The following is a 19,036-nucleotide window of genomic DNA, read 5'->3' as shown; positions in this document are numbered from 1 at the left end:
GTGAGACCCGGGAGGTGACGGGTCTGGAGAGGCCACCTGTTCTCTCCCCGCTTCTGGGATGGGGAGGTGGAAGTCAGGTGTGGGCCGGGCACTTCCCGAGTCCCGTCACCGAGCCCTGCACGTCCCCGGCGACTCCTTGCAGCCCCCCCTCACCCCCGTCCAGCCACGGCCCCTTCCGGTCCGCACCCATCAGCCCTGCTCAGTTTCTTTGCAGAATGAACAGCCGGCCCGTAGCTGGGGCGCCTGCTGTGTCGGGGCCCCACGGCTCCCCCTCGGGGCTCTGACCATGGAACGGAGCTCGGCCTCCACCTGCTTCTGCAAGAAGGGGCGCCGAGGGCTCGAGCTCGTGGCGTCACGTTGCACCTCCCCCCACCTGCCCGCTCGGCCCCTCTGTGAGCGCAGCACCAGCACGCGGGGTCCCCAGCACCTCTCCACGGGGCTCACGCGGCTCTGCCTGTCTGTCCTGGCGGGAGGGCCTGCTTCCTGGAAAAGGGCAGGCGCCCCTGCGCTCTCCCCAGCTCTCCCTGCACCTCACATCGGGGGGAGCCCGTCGGTGCAAATGGCTGCTTCGGGCAGATTTGTGCCCCCAGGGGCACCACGCCGTCGCGAGCAGAGGCGGGCCCCCTCGGGACCAGGGTGGGCTCGGGCTCCCGGGCACACCGGCCACACGCTCGGCAGGCCGGCTCGCTAACCCCCTCCTTCTCCTCAGACTCCGGGAGGCTCCCCAAGGCGTCCTGGGTCTCCGTGGCGCTGGGTGCCCTGCTCGTCGGCGGCCTGGCAGGCCTCACCTGGACGGTGGTTTGCAGGTGGTAAGTCCCCGCTCTTCCGCCGCAGGGAAGCCATTTCCTCCCCGCGGGCAAGGCTGCTGTGTTTCAGGGGCCAGGGTAGAGGGTCAGTGCCCCAAGCCCTTCCGTCCCCAGAGCTGTTCTGTACAAAACATTAGACTTCCTGGTTCTTGATGACGCTTCAAACAAGGAAAGTGGGACAATGGCCCTCACGCCCCGGAGTCAGGTGTCTGTGGGCGGAGACCCCGGGGATGGGGTTCTGGGAATGTTACAAGGTTGCAGGATGCTCTCTCAGGAGCCGAGATTCGCCCCCCCACCCCCCGCCCCTGGTTTCTCAGAGAACAAGGGTCCTGTCTTCAGCCACATCCGCCACTCCAGGGCCGACTCCTGGGAAGTTGGGAATTGGGAAGTTGGACTTTTACGCCGAACTGGCAGCGTGGTGGGGCCTCAGAGGCAGATCTGGGCGTCTGTGCGGCAGACGGGTCCGCGCCCCTGAGCCGCTCTCACCAGCAGCTCTCAGGAGTCAAGCTCAGACTCTTGCTGAAGTTTCTCACGTGCATAAAATGCACGAAGCTGTTGCTCATGCCGTCTGGCCGCCCCTCCACACCCGTGTCTGCCGCACCTCGTCCACCAGTGCCTCCCGCGGTCTGTCCCTCCTGCCGCTCGCCCCACAGCCCCGAGGCCTCGCCCCACGGCCCCCGCGGCTCCCGCGTTGCTCTGCGTCTCTCCCGTCTTCCAGCGATGCGGTGACCTCCACGCGTCGGCGCCTCCGTGGCTCCCGCCACGTCCCGACACGTTCAGAGACGCCTGCCCCTGACCTGAAGAGGGACATCTCCCCGTGTTCCTACACCCTGCAGAAGCAGGTTTTAAACAGCCAAACCTCATAGCCACGGCAGACAGGTGTCACCGTTGTGAGGCCACTGCTGTGCTCCACGGGTGTCACCGACCAAGGCCAGCCACAGCCCTGCTTCTGTCCCCAGCAGCTGGAGGTGAAGCCCCCCCCTAGCGCGACGGCCCCCCTCCGCCCATCCCCCTGCCGAAACGCACTGATAGACCCGGCACCCATATCCTTTAAGCTCCAAGACCACCTCTGCCTCGACTTCTGTCCCTGAAGAGTTCACTGTGTGTCTGCTAAGTGGTTTTTAAAGGACACACTTTGCAGCAGATTCGTAACGTCCGACAGAACTAACGTTTGCCGCAGTTCAGACGATACCGCAAGGGATTCCTTCGGGTCACCATGAACAGGAAGACCCAGACATCACGGGTCACACGGGCCGGTAAATTCAGCTGTTACCTCGTCTAACTTCTCTGTCGGTCACCTGAGTCTTTGTTATAGGCTGACGTGCGTCCCCCGGGGTCACACGCTGAAGACCCGACCTCCGGTGTCTCGGAACGTGACCACATGTGGAAGCGGGGTGGCTGTGGATGAAACTAGTTGAGATGAGGTCATGCTGCAGTGGGTGGTCCCAACCCAGCAGGACTGCCGTCCTCACAGAAGGGGGACGGGGACAAGGACGCACACAGAGAGAGGCCGGGTGGAGACGAGGGCAGAGATCGGGGCGTCTACAAGCCAAGGGTCTCCAGCAAACCCCAGAAGCAGGAGAGCAGCTGAGCGGATGGTCCCTCACCAGCCCTGCCGACATCATGACCTCGGGTGTCTACACTGCAGAACAGGGAGAGAGCAGATTCCCGTTGCCCAGTCCCCAGGCCGCCACACGGTGTTGCTGAAGCCCCAGAAACTCGTATGATAGTGTCGGTCTGTCGTTTCCGGAATGTGTCACTTGCCCGGGCTGGTCGGCCGTGGAGTAGCCGCGGGAACCCGGGGGCTGCGCGGGGCCGGGGCCTGTCCTCGGCCACCGCGCCCCTGCCTCCTCCTAGTTGACTCTGGCCCGACTGTGGTCGCACCCTCAGGGCTGTTCTGACTGGTCACGGACCGCTCACCGCCCCCCACCCCCCACTTACCTGGCGGGGAGTCCCTGGAGTCGGGTTCGCGGAGCGTCTCCAGGTGTAGGACGGCAACCTGTTGTGAGAATCACTTGCTCTTAGAGGCGCGGACGCTGGCGCCAGGACCCCCGCAGCGAGCCGCTAAGTCAGCGGAGCAACAGAAACTCGAGGGGCCGTCAGCAAACTCCGCCAGACGGGCCGGGCGCCGCTCCCGACCTGCCAAGTGTCACGCGGCGAGCAGCTGATGTTCCGTAATTGAGTGCGAACGTGCGATTTTGTGTTTGCGAACATCGCCGTTAAGACACCGGCCCTGGTCACCGGGTTACGCCTGTAGCCCCCACACCAAGAAACTGACAGCCGTCGGCCCCACGAACACCTTTCCCGGGGAGTCTGGGGGGAAGCATCCCCCGAGCCCGACGGCCGACTGCAGCCGGGAGAACACCTGAGGTCACTCGGCCGAGCGGCTCGAGGCGGATGCTCACTTGCAAACAGGACGCCAGTTCACACAGGAACCGGGCTCAGACCACGGCCGGGGCCGCCGTGTGGACCAGGCAGCCACACCCTGAGCCACGAGGGGGTGCAGACCTGCCACGCCCAGAAGCGCCCTCTCCACTTGCGGGGTCCACTCCCCTCCGCGCCCCGAAGGCCTTTCACCTTTTTTACCTGAAACTGCTTTGGTCGACAGCTTGAATTTTCCCAGTTTTCGGTCCTCCCAGCAAGGGGGGGAGGCTTGGAAAGGGGGGGTTTGTCCTCTGGATTTGAACCCACACAGGGAACAGAGGGAGGGGGCTCAGCTCCTGGTGGGCAGCCCTCCTGGGACATCTGGTTAGCGGGCGCTCAGCAGGGGGAGAGGGAGAGTGTGGCTGTGCCCACACGGACGGCTCTGCGTGCGCGATCCACAATCGCCTGGCACCTGGGCCCCTGCTTCCCGCCCAACCCCCGCCGCCAGGCTGGGTGGCCTCGCCTGGCGCCCTCCAGCATGCTGCGCTGTTGGAGCGAGTGTCGCGCGTGGCGGCTGGCCACACGCCTGGGACACCTGTCCTCCTGTCTTGGCCTCTGCTCCCCATGGAGCAAATTCAGTGACTTCCCAGAGGGTGTAGGCACGGGGCCTCCTTGCCTCCGCTCCAGCCGGGCGGGGGGGCCGAATCCGAGGCTCCCTCTCTGTCCCGCGCTCCCCTGAGCCCTCTGCAGTCCGGGCACAGGGGACCCAGCGGGAACAAGTGCCCAGCCGGCTTCCCAGAGCTTTCCTTCCAGGAGACCAGACGCCTTCACCCACGCTACCCCAGGGAGGGTGGTCCCCCCAAGGCTTGTTGCTGTCGTGTCCTGAGTCCTGGAGACGTCGTAAGTGACCGCGGGGATGACGGGCTCCCGTGCGGCGGGCACAGCTGGTGGGTGGAGGACGTGTCCGAATGTCCTGCTGAGTCCTCACTGACTCACCATCAGCGACACCTTCCTCCAGGATGGCCGACACTCCCCACGCTCTCGCTCAGGTCCTGGTGACCCGCCCACCACAGGAGGAGGCTGGGCTCGGAAAGCCGCGTTCACAGCCTCACGCTCCTGTCTCTCCACACAGCCGGCTCCCTGAGAGCCCGCACCCACCTCCTGCCACCTCACCAGTCCCGTCCGTCCCCACGTCCCGGGAGCAGGACCCATGAGCCCGCTTCCCGCTCGCTCCTTACGGAACACGCTGGAATCATAATTCTGTGACAAACGAAAAGGAGGATGGGAAGGGAAACAGTCCGCTCTAATGCTCTGTCCACAGAAGATTCTGTTTTTCTTTCCCTGAAAACCTGTTTGTGAAACTACTCGTCCCGAGAACATGAGGTCTGACGAAGGGAGTTGGTGTGGTGGCCTGTGTGCGGCCGTCGGGGGGTGTGAGTGTTCTGCACACACATGCACACGCGTGCACACGCATGTTCCCACTCTGAGCTGACCGCAGCGACCTTCTAACGAAAGGACCGTGTGAACCGAACCCACCACCGCCTTGTCCCTTGAGGCCCTCACGGCTGCCCGCGTGCCCAGCACCGTTAGAGATGGATTGTGGGATGGGAGCTCCAGTGGAAATGGCAGGGTAAACACAGGATACAAGCGGAAGGCTGGCGAACGGGGAGGCGGAACGCCCGGGGGCCCGGGGCAGGTGCCGGCGAGAGGGTGTCTCTGGGAGCGGGCCCGTCTCCGTGGGACGTGCGGTTCGGACAGGGGGCTGTCCCACGCCTGCAGCCACACATCCCAGACAGAGGGGTCCAGAGAGCACGGCCCCTCCTGGCAAGTGGTGGCCACGTGCTGTGCTGTCCCAGATCCGTGGCGGACATGCCCACGCCCCTGGGGTACCCACCCGGCGGGAGAGCTGGGCCGCGGGCAGAGGCGGAGGTGGGGGGGGAGGGGAGGTTGAGGCACACAGCCCGTGAGACTCGTCTGCCCAGGTCTCTGGTCCTTCTGCCTCTCGGCCGCCACCGGTCCTTCCTTTCCCGGCGCCCCAGGCTGCAAACCAAGGTGGCTCGGCTGACGTCTTTCTTCATATCCACGTAGACGCGCATCACTGGGACCGGCCCCTCCTCCTGGGGCCACCTCTGCGCCCGAGGGCCCAGTGCGTCCTGTGCTCACGTCCATTCGTCCCGCGGCATTTCCTAGTTTCCCTGTGGCCCCTGTGCCCCCGGCTGCTGGGGAGGGTGTTGTGTCGCACGCTGGGGACGCCCCTGCTTTGTGGGGTGGGGGGCCACGGCCAGGACTGGCCCCAGCAGGAGAGGCGCACGCAGCGCGTCAGAGACGGTCACGTTCAAACGCAGAGCGTCCTCAGTGAGCGTGAGAATTGTAACGTCAGTGGGAGTGGGGGTCTTGCCCGTAATCCCAGTTTTCCGCATACGGATTGTGAGTTTCTGAACGCGTTTCTGCACGAATTAAAAGTGCCGTCAGATAGGGGTGGCAGCACCGGGCTCGGGTGTGGTGGCTGCGGCCGCAGGGCTGGTGCTGGCCCCGCTCCGTGGCCTCCTGACGTCCCTCGTCTGACCGAGGACAGTACAGGCCACGCCGTGCGAGAACGTTCTCGTCGCGGTAATGCCGCCAGGCTCCTCCCCTGAGAGGTCGGGGTTGGGGCGGGGCTCCCCGGTGTTCCAACACTCCCTCCAGTCACGGTGGCAGCACGGCGTGTGGGGCGGGCCCTTGGGGTGCCTCTGAGGAATGACAGTCGTAACCAGTGTGTGCTTGTCCACAGGACACACGCGGGCCGCAAATCCTCACTGCCCATCGTGCAGACAGGAGGAGCCTGCCCGCCGGGTCCTGGAACATCCCCGGAAACGGGGACGCAGCCTGGTGCCTGCACTCGGGGCGTGGGGCAGGTGGGTGCACACCGGGCGATCGTGGGTCCCCGCGTGGCAGGTGTTTCCGTTCCGACCAGGAGGTGCTCCCCACAGCGCCCGCTCCTCCCCATTCTGCACCTGCCTGTGTGTTTTCTCCCACAAATCGCATTTACAGGAGAATGTGAACTAGTGAAATGTTAACCTACTTTTTAAAAAGCGTGGGCAAATTAGAGCGGGTGAGCCAGAGTGGAAGCCGTGAAACGCTTTCGTTGTGCCAACTGAGGGCGTTCACCCCAGGTACTGGCTCAAGACGCTGCCAGCGAACAGGAGCTGAAAGGAAACGTTGACTTCTTTTTTTTTAAATTTTTTTTTAATGTTTATTTATTTTTGAGACAGAGAGAGACAGAGCATGAACGGGGGAGGGGCAGAGAGAGAGGGAGACACAGAATCGGAAACAGGCTCCAGGCTCTGAGCTGTCAGCACAGAGCCCGACGCGGGGCTCGAACCCACGGACCGCGAGATCATGACCTGAGCCCAAGTCGGACGGTTAACTGACTGAGCCCCCCAGGTGCCCCTAAATGTACTTTTTTAAAAAAATGAATAGCTGTAAGTAGCGTATGGGCTTGTTTTTTACCGTTTTTACTCTGTACGTGTGACCTCAACAGATGCATTAAAAAGTCACTTCTAGGGGCGTCTGGCTGGTTCAGAAGAGTGTGCGAATCTTGATCTCGGGTCATGAGGTCGAGACCCACATTGGGTGTAGAGATTGCATAAACATAAGTAAGACTTTTTAAAAACTCACTTCGCACCCCTGCACCTGTCAGACCTAGGAGGTCAGCGGGCCCTTGCAACAGCCCGCTGTCCTGTCCCTGGAGATGCTCCCTGCACACCTGTGCCCCTAATTAGCCTGGCCGAGACCCGAGGGCTGACGCGGGACAGCACACGCTGTCCGTGTGCTCAGTGCGACTTGTCTCCCACAGGACCCGGCCTATGGATCGCAGACCCTCCTCTGCCGGTAGTAACCACAGGCGCCTGCTTGGAAACCCCGCATGAGAACTTGCTTCCTGCTGATTCCTGGGAGCGCATGGCCGTCTCGGGGCATCTGGGGCAGAAGTGCACCCTGGAGATGACACGGCCTGGGCCTTTCCATCCTGCAGGAAGCGAGCTGCTTCTGAACACTCAGAGCCGCGTGTCACACACACGTGTGCTGCCCCTTTGTGGAACGGGACACAAGACAGTAGGCCTGCAGTTTACTGACCGGGGCATTCGAGGCTTCAAAATGGTTTCGTGTTCCCCAAATCACTCCCGAGGCTGTTTTCCACATCAGGGCCCGTCTGGCGTGTGGTCCAGTGACACTCAAGGGCGGACAAATAAATCCTCCCCTGACAACCGTCTGGCTGTGCGTGTGTGTGAGCCTGCCTGCCGGCTCCTCCTGGGGCTCCCGGACGGGGATTCACCAGCCCCTTCGTCCAGCCGGACAGACGGGGAGGCGCCGTGTCCACTGCGTTCAGGCCTCGTCTCCCCCGCTCTCATCCTGGCTGCTTCTTCCTTCCACCCCGCTTCCTGCCCGCGCACCTGTTTCCTGCTTGTGCGTTTTTCCAGTGTCCTGTGCCCAGGTGGCCTTCGCGCCTGTGTCCTCTCCCGGCTGCCCTCCTCCGGGTGGGCCTGGAAGCAGGGCGACTCTCGGGGTCTGTCTCACCCCCGCCCCGAGGGGTCGATGGCACGGTGTCCCGGGGCCCGGCCCGCCCCGCTCTGGACACATGCTGCCTGCCCCCAGCTCCCCTCACTCAGGCAACAGCCTGGAGGCCCTCTAAGGCCCCGGACCTGCTGGCGTCGGGGGACCGGTCATCCCCACAAAGCAGCTATTGTCATCGCCCCACTTTTCCACACCGAGCGACCAAGCAGCAGCCTGGGTCCCTCCAAGGTGGCCAGTCCCCCTGGGCCCAGCCGGGAGATGGGAAGAGCACAGACACACCTGCCCGGGAACCTGGGGAGTTGGTGACTGAGGGACACACTCCTGGACACCTCTTCACGACGCGCCGGGAAGGAGGACACGGCAAGGAAACTGCCGAACGTCCGCGGCCCTGGCGTTCGGAACCTGCAGATTCTGTCATTCCCCACGGGTGCTGGGTCTTCCTGTGTCCCCAGACTCTCATTGCTGTTAATATGAAGTTAATGACGATTCAGCCACAGTCAAGCACCCCGGCCAGAGACCCCTCACCACCAGACATGGGGGGCGTAGTGGACCCACAAACATTGCACGCCGTGTACTCCCCGGCCTGTGGACGGAGCCTTTGGGACAGGCTCTGACTCCGAGCGGTTTCCGTAAGGAGATGGGTGGACCCGGATGGACAGTCCGCTGCCCCTCAGGGTCCCAGCCAGCCACCAACAGCGCGACTCGTGCGCGGCCTCCGCTCCAGGCTCTTGTTTTGGGCTTTCCCGCCTCGGGGCCTGTGCGCGTGGGGCCGGCCTCGTAGGCGGTGCTGATGAACAAGTAATGAGCCCGAAGGACGAGCCCAGCTCACGCGGTCCCGACGGCTCTCGGTCTGACGACCCCTCACTGGCCCTTCCGGTGCACACATCCGTCCCGGGTGAGCCTCACCGCCGACCAGGGCCCCCCGTGGGGCAGGACCAGGCTTGGTGACCGACCTCCAGGCGCCCCGACCTCCAGGCGCCCCGACCTCCAGGCGTCCCCACCTCCAGGCTCCCTGACCTCCAGGCGCCCCCACCTCCAGGCGCCCCCACCTCCAGGCACCCGCTGCACCTCATGTTACCCCCAGACAGCCCTTGGGGGAGGCAGGTGTATCTGGGAGAATAGTCCTGAGGGTTCCAGCTGCCGTGCTCTCCCGAGCGGTGTGCCAGTTACCAGGAGCTGTAGCAGGACCCGGGTGTGCTCCCCAGTCCCTGGCCAGGACGCCGGCCGCGGTGCTGGGCTCTGTCCTGTCGGGGTGGCTCGCATCTGGGGCCAGGCTGGAGGAGGCCACGCCCAGAGTCGGGGTGGAAGCGGATCCCAACCCTTAGCAATTAAGATCGTTGGCAGGATTCATTTCCTCGTGGGTGTGGGACCGAGAGCAGCTTTCGGTGTCAGAGAAAAAGGGTTGACTTTGGGGGGTTTTGGTTTGTGTTTATTGGTCTTGGGGGATTTTTGTTCTGTTTATTTCGATTTTTTTTTTCTTTTTCCGTGGCCAGTCAAAGCACACCCACAGCTGGGAGAGGCCCCTGGGTCCCCACCACGCCCCTCCCCCCGGGTGGGTCCCAACAAGGCGGTGATGGAGCGGGAGGGCAAATGACAGCAGAGGGAGGGCCTCTGGCAAGAACAGGTGTCCACCGTGAGCTCAGAAGCCCCGCCCCTGTGCCGTTGCCTCCCGCGCTTAAGGTGGGGGCCAGGGGGTGACCCCACCAGAAGGGGGCGTCGGTGCCCCGTCCCACCCTTCCCGCCGCCCCAGGGGCCACTGAGTGTGAAAGTGTGACGGCCGATGACACAGCCAAGGCTCAAGCCCACACGTGCTGAGCATGGGTCCGCGAAACGGCCACCACTGTGCTGTCGAAGCGGCTTTTCCCCAGCGAGGGGCAGGAATACCCGCGGGCGGGCGCCCCCACCCAACAGCAGCCCAGCCGGTGAGCAGGGCCACCCGCGCACCTTCGGCCGGGCCCCCGCAAAGGCGCCTCAGGTCTGGACCCGCCGGCCTCCCGCGGCTCCGGCTCAGCCCCGCTCGCACCCGACGGGGTCCCCGGTCGGGGCCCGCCCAGCACCCGGCCCTGCGCTTCCCTGCCTCGGGGACGGCCGGCTGCCCCTCGGTGGCTCGGGGCTGACGTTAGTGCTGGTTCGTTCACGGGGACTGGGCAGATAAGTGGCTGGAGGACTCTGCAAAAGCGGGTGGCGTTTGCAAAGGACAGAGCTGAGCGGAGAAGCAAGGGCTTTGGGATCCCACTCCCTCTTTGGCGAAGTGTTGGGAGGTCGCCGATCTCTCCGTCCTCCCCTGCACCCCCCGGAGGGAGGGGTGTTGGACGAGGGAGCGGGTGCGGTCCTGGGACCTGGGGCTGGGGGGTGGGGGCAGGGTCTCTTTCCGGTGGATTCCACAAAGGAGCGTTAGAACAGCCTCTGTTAGCCGGAGGCCCCACCTCGGGTGTGGGGAAGTCGGCGGGGCCGGGGCCTCATGAGGGCTGGGAGGGCACAGGCGGTGGTCCCGCCTCAGGACCGCCCCCCTCCGCCACCGGGCCCCAACTCCGGGGAAGCGGTCCATTCCGAAACACAAGAGCGTTTTCTGCACAGTTTTCGTGTCTTGAGCTCATTAAGCAAATCAGGACCCTGTCTTCCCAGCCAAAGTTCCTCCTCATTTCTGGACTGTGCGAGGCTCTTCGGTCACACGTCCCACGGGGTTGCGTCTGGGGTGATTGCGTTTTGCTGCGGTTCTGTGTACTTTTATAAAGATACTCCTTTATCCCTCCTTTCAAGACGTGAAGTAGAAACAAAAAAGCATTGACGACATTCAGTTGAATGTCATGTTACTTATTTTCGGCCTACATTACTTCCTTAGAAAACAGCAGCCAATAGCAGGAGCCTCTTGGGCAGCTGCGGATAATCCTTTTCACGTTAAATGGTTTGCTCCGAAGTTCTTCTTTATACAACACTTAGGACGCTGTGCTGATTTTTAAACTGTGCAGATAAGTTCTTTTAGCTGTGAGATTCATTTCAGGATAGCAAAGAAGCACTATACAACACTTGCTGTAACAAGGCAGGGTGGAAACTTCTGGCTTGAAATTTTAGTCCTAATTCTCACTAAAGTACAGATGACTGATATTATTTCCATGCCTCAGAAGAGGCTGTCATGGGGGCTCCTGGATGGCTCAGTCGGTTAAGCATCCGATTTCAGCTCAGGTCATGATCTCGTAGCTCATGAGTTCAAGCCCCACATCAGGCCCTGTGCTGACAGCTCGGAGCCTGGAGCCTGCTTGGGACTCTGTGTCTCCCTCTCTCTCTGCCCCTCCCTTGCTCACTCTGTCTCTGTCTGTCTCTCTCAAAAATAAACACTAAAAAAATTTAAACAACATATTTATAAAAAGAGAATAGGCTATCATGGGGAGGTAGCAAAGAGGGCGGGGGGTGAGTTTGGGGGTCCCAGAAGCCACGCTGGCCAAGGGCCACCTCTCCCCCAGCACCTGAGGGACAAGTTGGTTCCCTGGAGAGCATCACTTCCTCCTCTCAAAGCTTCGGGCCTAGAATATGAAGAAAAACATTCACCCAAAAAGTCCTCGGGAAGGAAAACCTTCGAGGAAGCAGGACCTTGTAAGAGCATATCCTGGTTCCCCAAATGGAGAGTCTGTTTCGCAGCCCGGGAAACGGCCTCCGCTGACACGGCGCTGCTGGGGCTCCGCTGTGACTCTCGCCTCTGCACCGGGCGGGTGAGGGCGCAGGGCTCGGGGCTGGAAAGTGAAGGTCAGAACAGGGACGGCAAGGGGGCAGGAGGTGGGGGTCCGGTGAGCAGATGGCTTCGCGGTGCCCGCAGAGGGTCCCCAGGCCGCCCTGAGGTCTCGTGAAGCCCCTGCCACGGAGCTCCCCACGGGACCCCGCACGGCCTTGCTGTCTGAACCAGTGATCCGTTATCAAACATGTTTTTAAAAGCAAAAAAATCTTTCTGAGAATTTTGTAAAAGCTTTGACCCCCCCCCCACCCCCGCAGTAACAGGTGAATTAGAAAACAAGCAAAGTTTGGAACCCATTTTATTGCATTGCATGAAAAATTGATATCCGTGATGCAGACAGAATATAAAATCCATCTGGACAAAGACGCCCCCTTTTTTCTCATGGAAATTAAACCATCACTTATGGAAATAAGTTTAAATGAACTGTAAGATGCGCGGTATGGGACAAAAGGTAACTATCCACTATGCTCCAGAGGGGAGGTTGAGGAGACTGTAATCACTCGTGCAGGAGGGCGGGCGGAGCCCCTGTGGCCTGGGAACCACGGCCAACACCACACACCACCCGCCTTGGAAGTGGTTTCCTGGGCCTCCTGCGATGGTCCCGCCTCTCGGGACACGGTCCCATCGGTAAAATCACGATTGCCTGAAAACAGGCACAGACTTCTCTGCAGAGGGCCACACATTGTCTTGGGCTTAGAGGGAGCCGTGGTCTCTGCCGCGGCAAGCGGCCGTGGACAGATGAGCACCAACAAAATTTCATGCCCAAAACAGGCAGTAGGTGACATTGGCGGGGACACCACCGTCGCTGGCCCCGGGCTCGGAGTGCGGACTTCGTCCATGGGTGGGGCTCGCAGCTGGTGACCCACCTGAGCACGGGGTCTGCAAGCCGTCCCGCCGGGCGGAGGCCACGGGGAGACCCTTCTGCCGGTGGCAAGAACCCAGCAGGGACCGTGGTGGTTTCTCACGCTAACCCGGGCCCCACGTGGCCGTCCCAGGACCAACGGGATGGACACGACGGCACGAAGGGAGCCGGAAGAGTGGTGGCCCCGGGGCGTGGCCGGGTCGGGTCGGTCCTCGGATGAAGGACTTCTGTCCGGTCTGGGCAGGGGGGATGGAGAATCAAGGAGCACTCGGCCCCACCCTCAGGAGTGCTCGCATCCACGGCCCCGTGTGCAGGGGATAGACCCAGCTCGCCTCCAGGGAGAGGACAGCTGGCCCTGGGGACGTGATCCTGGGCAGAGGGGAGATGGGGAGAGCAGCCCCCGGACCCGTCCGGGCCACGAGGCTGACACCAGCCTCCCCGCGGCCTCCTCTCTGCGCGCCCTGCCCTTTCTTGGGGCAACCTGACCCTTGCCTGGACCCCAAATATCTGCAGGCCTCAAAGCCGTGTCCCCTGCTCATCTGACCGTCACCCAAGTCCCCACCCAGTGACCAGACGGGACGTCACCATCTCAGAGGTGCCCACAGTCCCCAAGGCGTCCTTCCCCGGGGACACCGGGCTGAGTGTCCCCCAACCTGCTGGAAGGGACCGCTCTCCTTCCCATCCCTGACCTGCGGTGTCCCCGCGGACCTGCGGCCCCACGAGGGGGCGCCGCAGCCACACAGGATAGTGTTCCCAGAAGTCACCAAAGCGCACGTCAGACAGACCGATGTTTTTCTCGTGGAACCCTTTGAGTATTTCTCTTCCTAACATCATCAGAGTTGTTTTCATCGGTAACACATCTCAGAAGCCGTTGTTCTTGAAATTCTGAAGAGAAAGTGGAACACTGAAAGAGCCAACATCACCTCCTCCAGGAAGCCTCTCTGGCCTGTCCCTCGAGTCCACCTGCCTCCTCATAATCCCCTCACAAACGCGGGTGCACAGATTCTCCTCATCTGGGACCCCATCTCCTTGGGCACAGGAAGCCCACGGGGCTTGTTTTCAGGGGCCTGCGCTTATGGATCGAGTGATTATCACAGGAAGTTCCTGACTCCCAGCAACTCAAACCGGTACTCAAAAAAGGGAAAAAAGGGGCGCCTGGAGCCAGGACGTGGGCGCACGTGGACCTGAGCTCATTCCAGAATGTGCTGGGAGGTGGGCACACAGGGAAGGTTCAGAGCCCGTGTGCCCCAGCTCCCCTGGGACCGCTGGCCGTTTTCAGAGGCACTTGGGGCCGTCCCGCGGGGGCCGCCTGTCACGTGCATCGTGGGGCCACAGTGCTCGCGAGCTTCCCTCCCCGTGCGGGGACTAGACACGCGGGAGGGCTCGTGCGGCTCCTCCCTGCCCCGCATGACAAGAGCCTGAGACACTGAACACAGACCCCGTCGGGCCCCCCCCCCCCCCACAGATGGGCTCCGTGGGGTTAAGAGCCCCTCTGGAGAACACAGAGCTGCCTACAAACGCCACGAGAATCTGCACCTGCCACGAGAAGTGATTTCTGTTGGCAGCATTGGAACCCTCTCTCCCCAACCCCAAACGGAAAAACAATTTTCACTGGAAACTCTCTGGACGACGTGGTTGGTGACAGCTGTCTTTCTTACGGGCTGTGGTTTCACCAAGGGGAGGCCTTCCCCTTGGCCGTGGGCTGTGGCTGCTTTGCGTCTCTTCCAGTCAAACCAGTGCCCTTCCTGCTCCGACTCTGTGCATCCGAGCAGCCGGGGTGCAGGTCAGGTCAGCTCAGGGCGCTGTGTGGCTCGGGATCCCCGCTCACACAGAGGCCTCGCCCACCTGTCTGCTGCCCTGGAGCCACTCGGTGGACAGAGCGGCCTCGCTTCGTGTGGACCTGAGCGTCCCCGGGGCCGTCCCCACCGCAGGTGGCCGGCCCCCACCCCGTCCCCCAGCTGCAGGTGGCCGGCCCCCACCCCGTGTGCCAAGCGCTGGGCTGGCGGGGAGTCCGCGAGCGGGGTAGCAGGGCTTCCTGAGGCCCGCAGACTGAGACCCCCAACCACACGGGAGGACAGGCACCGGGAAGCCGCACGTTCCCGCGTCTGAGAGGTCCGTCCCTCGCCTCGCCCAGAGCACGCGCCCCACGGCCGTCCCCGACGTCCCTCCTCCTGCTCGCTATCCGGGGTCCCCTTGTGACTTCGCCGGCTCGCGGAAGTGCGCTGCAGCCCCGCATGGGCACTGTCAGGCCGCTGGCGCCCCAGGAAGCGGGGGCCGCCCTGCCCACCGTCCTGCCGCCGGGACGAGGCCACGCCCCAACTTCCTGCTTCAGCTCCTCCCGCAATCGAAGCTCCTTCTCGTGGTCTACCCGGCGGCGCGGTTTGGGTGGGCGTTTTTGGGCAATTTTGTGCTTGGTGGCGATTCCTCCGTTTAAGATGGCCGCTCTAGGCAGATTCACGGGGACCAACCACGAGGCGGAGGTCACGTTCAAGCCAGGGGATCACAAGCTGGAGGAAGCGGGGGCACGATACCCGGATACGTGAATGAAGTGAATGTGTCCGTCCTGCACGGGAGCTGCGTGCCCTGCGGTTGCATGCGTGTGATTTAGAAACTCAGTGGCCCCCGAGACACACAGTGGCAGAGCCCCTGGCCCCTCTGCACGGCCGCTGGGGCCACATCTCGCTGCGAGGACCAGCCTCCACCCCCGCCGCTGCTTGTGCTGGAGAAACGCGCCTCCTCCGGGCATCGGTTCCCATCAAAGCTGCCGTATTCCCACCGACCCCCAAGGTGACTGACCCAGCCCGGCCAGCGGCCGCTTCTCCCTGGGCCTGTGAACAGCGTCTGGCCCCTGGGCCTCCTGGTCTCTTCTGGGGGCGGGGGGAGCAGGGGACGCGCCGTGGACGCTCACCCAGCTTCACCTTCCCGCTGAGCAGAGGCTCTGAGACACCGAGCCGGAGGTGGGGACCAGCAGGGGCGGAGCCCTGACAGCACAGAGGGTCCTGCGGTCGCCCTGGAGACCCCCCCGGAGGGCAGCGAGCTGCATTCCCTTGGCCTCTGCTGGTTCCAGCGACAAAGGCTCTGACATTCCAAGCTGTGGGTCTGGAGTCCATGCTTCCTGTTTTAGATTCCAGCCGGAGGGTGTGCTCGGCGTCCCCCAGAGTCTCCGAGGCACCAGCAAATCCCGCCGTCCCTCCCCAAGGAGGCAAGCGCAGGGGACGCCAACGCTGACGCTGCTCCAGGAGAGAGGAAGGTGCTACTCGCCCCGTCTTACGCGAAGAGAACGCGAACCTGAAAGGTGCCTGTGGAGTCGTGCTGTTCGGAAGCCGGTCTCACAAGAACAACTCAAAGCAAATGTTGGTTTTCCACTGCAGCACGTTGGCCATTACAGTGAACAAGAAGGAGAGAAAAGAGCAAATCTCTCGGTGCCTCAGAAATGCCCGGAGAAGGTGCTGGAAACACCTGTGGAGCCGAGGAGCCGGTTGCCACGGGAGCGAGGGGCCACACCAGAGGGCGAGGCCACGGCAGAAGGCGTGGGTACTTTGTTCCAGATGATCAGCTCTGAGCTGTTGGCGTTTTACTTGGAAACAGTGAACCGAAAGTCACCTACTCACGTTACAACAACCATGCATCAAAATTATTTTAATACAGAGAAAACAGTCAAAACTTACACAGAACGTAAGAACTGTGGCCACTTACGCATCTAGGAGGCAAATCCCACTTGTCGCCACGTGTCTCCCTCTCTGAGACCCAAGCCAGCTTGCAGAGAGGAGAGTCCAGAAGCCCGAGCGACGTGCCCGTAAACACAGCGGGGTAGGCATTGTTTTGGTCTCCACTCGCCACAGAGACCTTCAGGGACAACCGGGGCCCCCAGCTGCTCCCTGGGAAGACACACGTCTTCATCTTCTGCCATGGGAGGGACACCAGTGACGAAGGGGGGAGGGGGGCTGGTGGAGCGCTCAGGGAAACCGAGGCACGAGGACAGCAGACACTGGAACAGGGCCGGGACCCAGGGTCTGTGTCTTCTTGGCTTTGATACATGAAATCACTTTCCTTTCCTTTGACAACCCGTGTTGTTTCCCAAATTATCACAAACCAGGCGGCTTTAAACCAAAGGAACTTGTCCTCTACTGTTCTGGGAGCTGGAGACCCAAAGTCAAGGTATGGGCAGGGCAGGGCCGCATCCCTGCTTCCTGGGCTGGTGGCCGCCACATCCCTGCTTCCTGGGCTCGTGGCCGCCGCGTCCCTCCTTCCTGGGCTCGTGGCCGCTGCGTCCCTCCTTCCTGGGCTGGTGGCCGCCGCGTCCCTGCTTCCTGGGCTCATGGCCACCATGTGCTCTTCCCTGCGTCTCTGTGCATCCTCTTGTGCCTCTCACAAGGGTGCCGTGGGATTTAGGGCCATCGCTTCACACCACAATTGCTTCCTGCCCTTACCTTAATTACATCTGCAAAGACCCTTCCTCCAAATAGTCACTAATGAGGCCCGGGCGACTTGGATTTGGGGGACACTATTCGACCCCCCACAGTCCCTCCACTAACTCCCTTTGCTCTGATGAGACCCTCACATCCTTGGCCCAGCGCCCAAGGGTGTGCGTGCTCTGGTGGCCCCCAGCCCCGTCCTGGGCCCATGTCAGGTCAGACACAGGCGCCTGGCGGCCTCTCCTCCAATGTGCCACACATGTCCCACTGCAGGACCCTCCTCTTGTCCTCACCACCCCGCCGTGTTACAGACACTTTCCTCTGATCCACTTACCCGTATTATGACGTTACTGTGGCCCGTGTGCCCACCTCTGCCCGCAGCGTGTCACCGGGGCCAGGGGGAGCTCCCTGGACGGTCCACCCACAATTCAGGGGCAGATCAGACCTCCGGAAGATCCGGGTCTGCGGCTAACAACCCCTGGTGAGCTGTGCTCCGTCCTCAATAGCACGAACCTGACACGTTCTGTGGGGCGCACCGTTTGCCGCAAGAGACGCCGGGACACCTGCGCGAACCCCCTCGCTGCCTCAGCAACGGGGCTTTCCCAGCCCGCGGACCCTCCAGACCTTCATCCCGGGACTGGTGCCCTACAGCGTGTCTCCTTCGCAAACCCCTGAGGCCAGCTTTATTTCATTTCAAGCCCGGGGGGCAGGGACTGAGGTGTCAGGCAGTGGGGGCAGGGCTTGCGTGGGGCCCGAGCCACACACACACCAGAGAGGAGGCGGCCGCCACAGAAGGAGCTGGACGCCGTCCACAAACGGGCTGTTCCCAGGAAGGTGGAAACTATGTGATGAGAACAGCAGATGGTTCCAAACTCCCAGCCCCGGGAAGGAGGCCCTGGCACAGCTGGGGACACTCGGAGGTCCACAAAGCGGGGTCCCTTGGTCGGGGGGCAGGGGTCCTGCACAGAAGCCGCCCGGGCTGTCCCAGGCTCCCCGTGCAGGCCAGCGTCCCATCCCCTCCTGTTGATGGGGGAGCAGGACCCGCAGGCAGAGCCCTGGGGGCCGACCCCGGCCCGGCGACCTCAGAGGGGTCACTGAGCCAAACGGACGATGAGGTTAACTCGGTCGCGACCCAAAGTCAGACGTCCCAATGCCTCAGACCCACCACTGGCCTTCCTCCCGCCTGCTGCCCAGCTCAGGGGTCTCCGGGGCTCCCTTCCTACCAGGAGGGCAACGGTGTAAGCCGACGGGTTCACGGCCCCCTTGGGTTTGGGGAACCCCAGAGAGTGACACGGTGACGCTGTCACCTACGGAGAGAGCACTGCGCACACAGGCGACCATGTTGGGCACTGAACTAAGCGGACAGAAACCAGGAGGGGCCCGTGGACTCCCCCAGACCTACTGTCTCTGTGAAGAGGCCACTGATTTCAACATTCAGATCGCTTTCGTGGCAGAAAGTCGGCAGCCTTTCCAATGAGCCGGGCGACTAAGGAAAAAGGGAAATTCTGTTTGTGAGCCTGACGGAGGATTTTATACAAACCCTCCCGCCTGCACACCCTGACCGGGGCACGCTCTGGGAACCGACCCCACATCCACCTCAGCGCACGGACCACGTCTTCTGCACCACCTGTGACCACGATCGAGATGCCAACGTCTACCGTTAGGGACGGAAATCACCTCCAACCACGCAGCAGGGGGACCTTCTCGCCCACTTGTATCGGGGCGATTGGACCCTGGAAATCCGAGACGTGATCAGATACCAGTTCGTCCGTTTCCTGGAAGCAGGCTGTGAGCGCCAGCCTGGGGCCACGAGGGCAGTGACCACGGAGAGGGTCCGCCAGTGTCCGCAGGCACACACGTCCTCCGTGACGTCTGCTCAGTCCCCAACGGCGTCAGACTCGGTAGGACTGGACTCCTGTTCACCTGCCTACAGCGGTGTCTGCCCGTGGGGACGCCGGGCTCTGTCCTTGGGGTGTGCGGCCTGGCACGGAGACCTCGCGGGCCAGGGCATATGACCAGGAAAGACCCCAGAGGAGGTGGGGACTGCGGCCCAGGGACGGGGGTGGCCAGTGGGGGGAGGGGGGTCAGTGGGGGTGGCCAGTGGGGGCGGCCAGTGGGAGGGTCAGCAGGGGATGGCCAGTGGGGGGGGGGTCAGTGGGGGTGGTCAGCGGGGGTGGCCAGTGGGGGGGGGGTCAGCGGGGGTGGCCAGTGGGGGGGGGGGTCAGCGGGGGTGGACAGTGGGGGCAGCCAGTGGGAGGGGGGGGGCGGCCAGTGGGGGGGGGGTCAGTGGGGGGGCGGCCAGTGGGGGGGG

At 62.7% G+C, this 19,036-nt stretch overlaps 1 protein-coding gene across 1 annotated transcript in view; it reads left to right on the top strand.

The window, feature by feature from the left end:
- The window catches only part of TPO (thyroid peroxidase), a 40,010-nt gene extending 39,118 nt beyond the window's left edge, over positions 1-892 (top strand). The window contains exon 18 of the mRNA XM_043553346.1: positions 710-892. Coding sequence (XP_043409281.1) covers positions 710-813 — 104 coding nt within the window. The 3' untranslated portion in view covers positions 814-892. The remainder of the gene's footprint in view (positions 1-709) is intronic.
- Positions 893-19,036: the final 18,144 nt, after the last annotated feature.

The sequence above is a fragment of the Prionailurus bengalensis genome, chromosome A3 (genome assembly GCF_016509475.1).
Source record: "Prionailurus bengalensis isolate Pbe53 chromosome A3, Fcat_Pben_1.1_paternal_pri, whole genome shotgun sequence".
NCBI lineage: Eukaryota > Metazoa > Chordata > Mammalia > Carnivora > Felidae > Prionailurus > Prionailurus bengalensis.
Note: the sequence above shows the minus strand (reverse complement) of the source record. Positions and strands in the feature narration are given on the sequence as shown.